This window comes from Microtus pennsylvanicus, chromosome 20 (assembly GCF_037038515.1).
Source record: "Microtus pennsylvanicus isolate mMicPen1 chromosome 20, mMicPen1.hap1, whole genome shotgun sequence".
Taxonomy (NCBI): Eukaryota; Metazoa; Chordata; class Mammalia; order Rodentia; family Cricetidae; genus Microtus; species Microtus pennsylvanicus.
The window spans coordinates 33,910,637-33,920,655 of NC_134598.1; the positions used below are offsets into that span (position 1 = coordinate 33,910,637).

A 10,019-nucleotide genomic window follows, 5' to 3' on the forward strand; every position below is an offset into this window, starting at 1 on the left:
TTCAGAAGCGTCCCCTTTAATATCAGCGACAAGAATTGTGCTGCCGTCTCCAGATGCCGCCTCTGTTATGGGAATGAACCTAGAGTGGTTGGGTCTTGGTCTGGAACAAACTAAACTTTAGGTTCCTAGAAAAGCTGTTGTTCATTCAGGAAAACGCCGGGGCAGGGACAACTCGCTTTGGAGAGTTGAAGGCATAGACTCGGATGCTATGCTCAGGTGTGTACTTAACTTCTGTGCTACTGGCGTGGCGTTATTTCTGGGGAAAGTTCAGATTACGTGGTTTTGAGCAAATGGCATCATTTTAAACAAGGTGCCCGGTCTATCTTGAGGTCACCGATAAGAATAAATCATACAGAGGCATCAAGAGTCCTGGGAAATGTGGCATACATGATATACAGTACATATTCCCACACCAGAGAAACTGCCTGTTTTCATTCCTGATTAACACTGGGAAGTCAGCTAGGTAAGAAATGACACATTTAAAGAGAGTAGTGGCCGAGCCCTTGTCTGGCATCCCGAGGCTCCGGGGTTGATCCCTAGCACCCTCGAAACACAAAGCAAAGAGAAACAAAGTACAACAGTTTTTGCTGAGGTTATTCTTTCAGATGACATTTTTCATCCTTAAATAATTAATTCGCCAATCACAGGGGCGCCCCTCCCCAGAGGACTTTTCCACGTCAGTGTCTATGGGTGAGTTTGACTCTTGTGGCCCTCTTGTGGCCAGCATTGAGCCAGCTGGTCCTAAGTAAAAAATGAAACAAATTCAAGTGTTTGGAAAGAAGGAAGCCGGAGAACGGGAAAGGGCTGCCCCCTTCAGGATGATGTTGTCATTACGCTTTCATAGTTTTATTGTTCACACGTCTGTCCTTAGTAACGACGTTGACTCTGGCTCCCAGAGAAGACTTACACTTGATCTGTCTTGCAGAAAAATCAATTTTAAAAACTCACCTATTACTTATTTTCTACATTTTCTATATTCCTGGCTTCTACAACATATACCAAATAAAACAATCGTGGTAAGCATTCTAACTTATTCTTCCCCCAAACTTCATCAACTATAATTACCTGCAGGAGGCAGCATCTTTGGAGGGCAAGTAAGGATTTAGAAGGATGAATGAATTAGAAAAGTTGGCGATCAAAGATAAATTCTAAATATTGAACATTTTCAGATAAGTTGCTTTTGATGGTGTCTAAATCCCGTGGCATTTAAAGTGATGGCTCAGCAGAGGCAGGTGCTTGTCACAAAGCCCCATCACCTGAGTCTGATCCCAGGGACCGACACCCAGACATTGTCCCCTGACCTCCACACCTGTGCATGACATGTATATATGACATGTATATATGACATGTATCTGTGCATACACACGTAAACAAACATGTAATGAGATATTGTTATGGCTCACACTGTCAGGATTCATCCGGCCTATTGTCTAGGCGTTTGGCCTCTCGTTACGTGTTCCAGGGAAACAGTTACCCACGCTTCACGAGACACCGGCTCACAGATCAGTGCTCTCAAAAGAGACGTCCTGGGATGAGGCAGTCATTTGTAAGGAAGTCAATGGTTCAAAATAATAAAACCACGATTGCTCATTCACACAGCTGAGTCACCCGAAAGGAACAGAAGTCTGTGTGGTTACTAGTAAATAAACCGAGCAATTCTCAGATGTATGAATATACGGCAGGGCCTTCGGTGACACCTCCTCACTTGGTCCTTAGCCTATTTGATGATATATGCAGATGCTGACGTCAGAGATACAGGTGTGACAAGTAGGAAGCGTATTCATGGGCGCTGATCGCACTGTGGTGAAAACATGAATGGAGTTTGGCTAGAAAAAGATTATTTTGGTAGTTGTACCAATAATTTAAATGTATCTTAAAGAAGGGTCAATAAAAATTGTTTCACATAAATCTGTTCGAAAAGTTTAAAAGCATCAAGAATTTACTGAGGTTTTCTCTTAAAAGATAAAAAACAAAACAAAGTTGTAGCCCAGTCGTGACATGAGCTGATCTTTCCTCGTGGGTGCAGACCCTGAATATGGCAGGGGCATAAGGACAGCTGTGCTTGATTTTAGACTGAGTCTTGCTGTGTGTCTTGGGCTGCCCTCTGACCTCGACATCCTCCTGCCTCAGTCTCCCACGTGCTAGGATGAGGGGCATGTACTCCACTTACAGCCAAGACTGCTAATTTTTGAAGACGAAAAAGAAAATCTTTAGTTAAAAGAAAAAGTTACAAACCTTTGTTTTGCTTTCATGTCCGGGAAAATGCTGAAGCAGAACACTGATCAGATGTTCTGTAAAGTACATGAGTAAAGTAAAATGACGTGTTTAGCCGGGTGTGCGGCAGATGCCTCTAATCCCCGCACGTGGGAGGCAGTGGCCAGCCTGGTTTACATTGTGAGTTCCAGTACAGGTAGAGAGGCCCTGTCTTTTTCTCCTTCCTATGTAGATCCATGGATGTCTCTCTTAGGGTCCTCTTTGTTGTCTAGGTTCTCTGGGATTGTGGATTGTAGGCTGGTTTTTCTTTGCTTTATGTTTAAAAGCCACTTATGAGTGAGTAAATATTATAATTGTCTTCCTGGATCTGGGTTACCTCACTCATTATAATGTTTTCTAGATCCATCTATTTGCCTGCAAATTTCAAGATATCTTTTTTTTTTTTTTTTTTGGCTGCTGAGAAGTACTCCATTGTGTAAATGTACCACATTTTCTTTATCCATTATTCGATCGAGGGGCATTTAGGTTGTTTCCATGTTCTGGCTATGACAAACAATGCTGCTATGAACATAGTTGAGCACATGTCCTTGTGGTATGATTGAGCATCCTTTGGGTATATACCCAAAAGTGGCATTACTGGCCCCCAAAATTGGAAACAATCTAAAAGATGTTTTAAATATACACATGCACACATACACACACACACACACACACACACACACACACACACACTAGCCTGGCAAGATGTCTCAGCAGATACAGGCTCTTGCCAAGCCTACTGGCCTGAGATTGGTCCTTAGGACCCACAAGGCGGAAATAACTGACCCCCAAGAGTTGTCTTCTCACCATCCCATGTGCAGTGTGGCACCCCTAGTCTCCCCTCCCCCACCATACACACAGGAAATTAATTAAAGAAAACAATATTGCTTTGTAAAGGCAGACGAACACAAAGTTAATCTAGACTAAAAATGGATTGAGGTTATGGCGAGTTTGTTAATGCCATGAATCTGTATAACAATAGTAAGTAGTATGTCTCTTCGCTTATTTATTCATCTTTATCATTGCAGTACCGAGGATTGAACCCACACCTCCCACTAGCTAGACTAGCGCTTTCCTCCTCCCTTCCCTCTCCAGCTCCTTCTGCGTCGCCCTTCCCACCCCACCCCCACAAATTCAAGACCTCATCTTCTTGAATATCTGTCAGGTTCATTTAGTATGGCTCCTATGTGTCTGCGTTTGGGGCAGAACCCCTGGGTTTAGATAACCTATCAGGGGGCTCATCCCTGGAGAAAGTGGACTCTCTTCTTTTACCCGCAACTCTTCATCCAGGGTGGAGACTTGAGAAATTTCCCACATCCACATTGGCACGTCTGTTGATGTGGTTCCTACGCAGATCTTACATGGGGAGCCATATCACTGAGATTGTGTGGGTGCATTGCCCCTGCCCTATCTAGAAGACGCTGTCACGACACCGACACTCTGGTCCTCTGGCCCCTGTAATTTCCCTGAGCCCTGGGTACAGGGCTAGTGTTTTAGATGGACCCCCGAGACTGGGCCCACCACTGACATTCTGCACTTGGCCACTATAGGCCTCCGTAGTAGTTTCAGGCCTCAGCTACCCAGCTATCCTTGGACTTTCTCTGTAGCAGTTCTTACACTTGCTCTCTTCCTCCCTCTGCCTTCCAGTTGGTTGGGATGACAGGACTGCCCACCTCTGAGGTCTTTCTGGGAGGCAGGTCTGCAGTAAATACTCTCTGTGTCATCTACATAACCCTGTCGCGACACAGGTCGCATTTCATACATGACAAAACCGTGGCTTCAAAAGTGTTAACGTGTTCCAGGCCATGTCAGGGATTCAGATTTCAAAGTCACGAGTTGGCTCACAGCCTCCAACCCCATGTTGGAAGCTGCGAGCCGCATTCCCTGGCTCACACCCCAGTCCTTTAAAGTTCTATCTAGTTTGGTCATGGGTCCTCAACTCAGTTCTGGAGCCGCAGGATAAAGGTCACTCTTCCATATGATGCAATCTCCCGCATGCTAAACAAAGCCTCTGCTGTGGAGAGAATCCACCGGGGTCAAGAACACAAACAGAAGCGCAGGGGGAGAAGAGGGCACTGTGTGGAGTGGTGGGAGAGGCCAAGAGTCTTCAAACTCTTCTGAAGGCGAGGAGTCGGCTTGCTGACAAACTGACTTTCAGTCAAGTGTGCCGCCAGTCAGCGATCCAACTGCATTCTCCTGTGGTTCAGCCACAGTTCTGCGGCTCTGGGTTTGGTGTAGGAAGGGAGAAAACAGGAGTCTCACGTGGACCAGTCCGGGCATGCTCATTCTCGTCTCCGTTCTTCAGCAAGTCAGAGCCATCTCTCTCCTGTCTCCTCGAGTCCCTAGCTCATTCTCCTCTGCAATGAAACCATACCTATCACAAGCTCCAAACGAATCATTTTTTGAGTAAACAGGGGAAAAAATGACACAAGAAGTCTTAAATTATAAACAAGGATAATGAACTTAAAAGAATTAAGGTATTCCAAGCAGAGACGGCCATGTGTGTCCAGAGACTGGGAAAGCAGAATCCCTGAGGGAGACGGAAGTAGCTGAATCCTGCTAGAGGAAAACCGGGGTAGAGAAGCAGGGAAACTGAGTCAAAGCCTGCCAATTTTGGTTTGAAGTGTGCACCACCTTTCTCTATTTGTGTTTCTTTGGGCTGGTTACTATGAACTGTGACCACGGATGCTCAGCATTGGGACGTGACTCCCACAAGGGGTCACGTATCAGATACCCTGTGTATCAGATATTTATGTCACGATTCATAACAGTCACAGACTTATAGCTATGAAGTAGCAATGAAATAATTTTATGGTTGGGGGTCACCACAACATGAGGAACTGCAGTAAAGGGTTGGAGCATTAGGAAGGTTGAGATACCCTGAGCTTGTGAGATTTTAGAAATTTTAATGAAGAAACAGCAGGAAAGGAGTGGATTTAGAGGAAGGTGTTTGGGTTTGGGCCTTCCTTCTTTCCTTCCTTCCTTCCTTCCTTCCTTCCTTCCTTCCTTCCTTCCTTCCTTCCTTCCTACCTACCTACCTACCTACCTTTCTTGGCAGAGTTTCTCTGTGTATCTCTATCCTGAAACTCACTTTGTAGACCAGGCTGGCCTTGAACTCTCAGAGATCTGTCTGCCTCTGCCTCCCATGTGCTGGGATTAAAGGTGTGCGCCAGGTACCAGGTGTGTTTGATATTTGGCACACTGTGTTTGAAATGAGTAGTCAAGAGCCCAGGGCATACTGAGGCCTGAGTGAACACAAACTCAGAGAGGCAGAGGTCTCCATTTAAAACAAAAGTACATGTGTAGCAGAAGCCATAGAAAGGCTTCGAAGGTGAGTAAAAAGTGAGGAGAATACGTGATTTGAAGTTCAGGGAGGTCAGATCTGGGTAGAGAATGGATTGAAGAAGAATAAACAAGCCAGGAGTGAGGAAGCAATTGCTATCCTCCAGATAATGAGAGATGGTGGTTGAAACTAACTCAATGCCAAGGGCTATAGAGGCAAGGCAACAGGGAGGAAGGGGAAACGGTTAGGACCTCAGGACCACACACCAGAGTCTTAGCTGCCAGCTTAGACAGGTGGCAAGGACAGCCATCACTGAGAATGGAGACATCAGGAAGGGAGTGGGTGTAGAGAAACTTTGGAGGTTTGCTCCCTGCCTGGCATCTGTCATGTTTGATGTCCTAAGTTTGAAAAAAGTGGCCCCATACTGATGAACGCACGGTAGGCAATGGGTGTGTCAGGTAGGCCCGAACCCATTCAACTCTGCCCAACTTATTCAGTGTAATTGCTTATACTTCTGGACTGAAGCACAGCTAGGTTTTGTTCATTGTTCATGTTGCTCTGATATTGTTTAAGGTAACAGGCCCCATCCAGAAAACAGTGCCACTCTGGGAAGTTTCTCTAACCCAAGAGCATTATTGTTCCACACCAGTGGTCAAAGACAGTACTGAACTCAGAGACAATTGCATCAGACACATGCTGTCCTTTGGAGACTGTCCTACTGACCTTGCTTACACACTCTGCCCTTGGCTGAGATGCGTGGATGTGGCTGGGGGCAGATGTGAATCGGCACGTTTCTGGTTTTACACTCTTCAGTCGCTCCCAGCGAGGGCTGGGAGATGGCTCTGAGGGTAAAGGTGCTTGCCACACAGCCTGGTGATGTGAGTGTGGTCACTAGGGTCCATGAGAAGGGGAGGACCAGCTCCACAAAGTCGTAGCCTGACGTTAACATGCATACACACGTGAACATATGCGCGCATACACACACACACACACACACACACACACACATGCTTGCAATAACGATAACCAAAGTTAAAAGCCTTTTGTTGTAACTGTGTGTTTTTCAATTTCTGCACAGGCATCTCTGATGAATATATAACTCCCATGTTTAGTTTTTATAAAAGTGTCGGGGAACTGAAAATGACCCAGGAAGAGTACGCGCTGCTGACAGCGATTGTCATCCTCTCTCCAGGTAATTTTCCTATTGCATTTGCATTTTCATACTGCTCACTTCTTTCTCGGGACAGGCATAGCAGTGTGTATTAAACAAAGCAGAGAGATACAAACAAAGTAAAATGGGCCATAATTTTACTATTCAGATAGAACATCATTAATATTTTAATATGCCTTTTCAGCATTTTTAAAAAATATTACCCTCTGGTTTCTGTAACTGCCTATTGAACACCTCCTACGTAGAGAATATGGCTCTAGACTTTAGGAGAAATTGGATACCACTTCTACAAGACTATTTCTTGTTCTCAAAGAACGAGGAAGATAACACCTTCTTTAAAGCAAGTAGAATTTTACAAACTATGCAATAACAAGAGACAGACACAGTGACTCATGCCAGCAATTTCTGTGCCTGGGAGCTGATGGAGGAGGAGTCCAAACTGGAGCTCAGCCTAGGCTGCACGGTGGGAATCATCTCAGAACCTCGTAGCAGTGAGAATATATGGGCGGGAGGTGAGAGGAGAAGGAAGGGCTTGTCCATTAGCTGCTCACAGAGGCCAGAGGCTGACCCTTGAGCGGGGATATCAAAGAAATCATAACCGTTATAACATAGCAGAATTCCATCCTTCAGAAAGTTCTTTACAAGACTTTTGTTAATGGGATGCCCTGTGTTCCATTTATGGCCCAACAAACACACTCTACATCTTCCCTGTGTCTGTACAGTTGGATTTTGCCAATTTTCTTGTTGTTCCCAAAATTGTAGAAATGAATAAGTATCTCCCTGCATAAAATGTCCTTTCCAAGTTGACTTTACTAATTTGGGTGCAAATACTACTGTATTCGTAGTTTGTAAAACACAGTGTGTGAGCCTTAAATGATTGTCACATGTGAGAATTGGGCAGCTGCTTGTTGGTATTCTTTGGGCATTAATAATTATGATTGAAAGAACCTGTTTGGCAGCGCCTTCTAGAGTTACACACATTGATCCCCTATGTCCCAGGAAGTCTGAGGATGCCCCTGAGACAGAATGCTTACACCTGTTATGTGGGTTCCCTTCAAGGACTTTGACTGGGAAGGAGTTTAGGGGAACTTCTGGGAGCATTTGATGCTCCACATCTTGGATTACATGTGAGTCCACTATATATGTGTGTGTGTGTGTGTGTGTGTGTGTCTATGTGTGTGTACATGCATGTAACTTTATTGCATTGAAAATTTTGTACATTTAAGCATACATTATTTATAAAGATGTTTAAAAGCTTAGCCACTATCATAATTATGCCCAATTGATTTTATTTTTTGCTTTTTTATCTTGCTGTTTTATTTCGAACCCTCTAATAGACAGACAGTACATAAAGGATAGAGAGGCAGTGGAGAAGCTTCAGGAACCGCTGCTTGATGTTCTACAAAAACTGTGCAAGATTCACCAGCCCGAGAACCCTCAGCATTTTGCCTGTCTCCTGGGCCGCTTGACGGAGCTTCGCACATTCAACCATCACCACGCAGAGATGCTGATGTCCTGGAGGGTGAATGACCACAAGTTCACCCCGCTCCTCTGTGAGATCTGGGATGTGCAGTGATGTGCAGGATGAAGGACTAGCTCCCGGTCCTCCTTGGGACACGAATCTGAGGCCTGACTTCCCTTATTTCATTTGTACCTGGTTTCACTCAAGAATCTCAGTGAATATTTATGCAGCAATTGTGTAACTCCCACAGTTGTAAATACAGGCTAGATAGAATTGCTTTCTCTACATCACATTTTACAAGGCTTCAGGAAACCCCGTTGACATGCCCTGTTTGCCTAATTCAATCAGTTGTTACTTCAGTTCTGTCCGCTGAACTAGGGACAACCTCATTTTATTCCTCATTTGACATATTACAGGTATTTTATTAAAGAGCTGTTTCAACTGAGACAATAAACTAAATGTAATAGCAACAGACTTCTCTCTTGGAGAAAAAAATTGACAAGTATTTTTTTAAGTGATGATGGACATCTTATTGTATAAGTGGAGACTGCTCCTTTGTTCTTGGCGGCCTAGACCCAAATAATCACACAGAAACTGTATTAATTACAACACTGTTTAGCCAATGACTTAGGTGTACATCTAGCTAGCTCTTACATCTTAAATGAACCCATCTCTATTATTCCGTGTATTGCCACAAGGCTGTGGCTTGCCGGGTGTCTTTCTCCTTTGGCAGCTACATGGCATCTCTTTGACTCTGCTTCTCTATATATATGTCTTCCAGCCTGGCTATATTCTGCCCTGTCATAGGTCAAGGCAGCTTTATTCATTAACCAATAGAAGCAACACGTATACAGAAGGACCTCCCACATCATTCTTGAGTCACAGAAAGTAAACTCTTGGACTAGAAAGGAGATGTTTGTGTTCCTGGGGAAGCCATGGTTGATATTCATTTATGATAGCCTTCTGATCGTTCTGGAAGTTAATGGTTTTCTGCCTACAACATTCCCTGGAGCACACCCCCTCCCATGCAGTCAGACCCCTCCCATGGCATCAGAGCCCCCTCCCATGCAGTCACGGTCTCTCCCATGCACTCAGGACCCCCCCATGCCGTCAGAGCCCCCTCCCATGAAGTTATCCCCCCCCATGTGGTCAGACCCCTCCCATGCTGTCAGCTCCCCCCACGCAGCCGGGTCCCTGAAGCAGCATTTCCAGACAGAGCACGCAGATAACAATTGCAACGGGACAGTCTGCCGTCTCTCTGGCTTCAGCACACAGTTTGTCATTGTTTTTTCTCATTGTTTTCACTCCTACAGCTGGGTGCACAGCTGTTCTATCCTTCCCCAAAGCAGGAACCAGTTCATTTCCTTCCTTCCTTATTCAAGTGTGACCGTCTTCTCCTCATCCTCCTTTGCCTAATACAAAAGAACTCCTTCTGTAGGCAATGAGCAGAAATGTCCCTTTCCCCTGAAATAAGTCCAAATGGAGCTTGTCTAGTAAGCAACGGGTTTCTATAGAGAAACACAAAGCAACCCTAGAATTCAAATAGCACCGCTTGGGTTCTGTTTGACGCCACAAGGAAGTCCTCTTTGGATGTAAAATTCCTTCACTAATTTCCATGGATTGTACGGAGACTGTTATGATCCTGTCACTTCTGGGAGAGAATTGCAAATGAGTCCAGCGGAAAGTAGGGAGGGGCTAACACAGAAACCAGAGACAGTCCCACAGCCCAGGTAACATTTCCCCTGGGATTCACAGAATCTTTATTCTATGGGCCCAGGTGAAATAAGGGGTGGAGACAAAGGAGGCCAGAACTAGAGGGAACGAGGTCAAGCCCACCGCTGTAAAATGCA

At 45.0% G+C, this 10,019-nt stretch overlaps 1 protein-coding gene across 2 annotated transcripts in view; it reads left to right on the forward strand.

Annotated features, from left to right (window-relative positions):
* The window catches only part of Nr1h4 (nuclear receptor subfamily 1 group H member 4), a 43,520-nt gene extending 34,877 nt beyond the window's left edge, over window positions 1-8,643 (forward strand). For both annotated transcript variants that reach the window (XM_075954133.1, XM_075954134.1), the window contains exons 8-9: window positions 6,615-6,728; window positions 8,045-8,643. In XM_075954133.1, the coding sequence (XP_075810248.1) occupies window positions 6,615-6,728; window positions 8,045-8,283 (353 nt within the window). In that variant the 3' untranslated portion in view covers window positions 8,284-8,643. The remainder of the gene's footprint in view (window positions 1-6,614; window positions 6,729-8,044) is intronic.
* The last annotated feature ends 1,376 nt before the right edge of the window (window positions 8,644-10,019 follow it).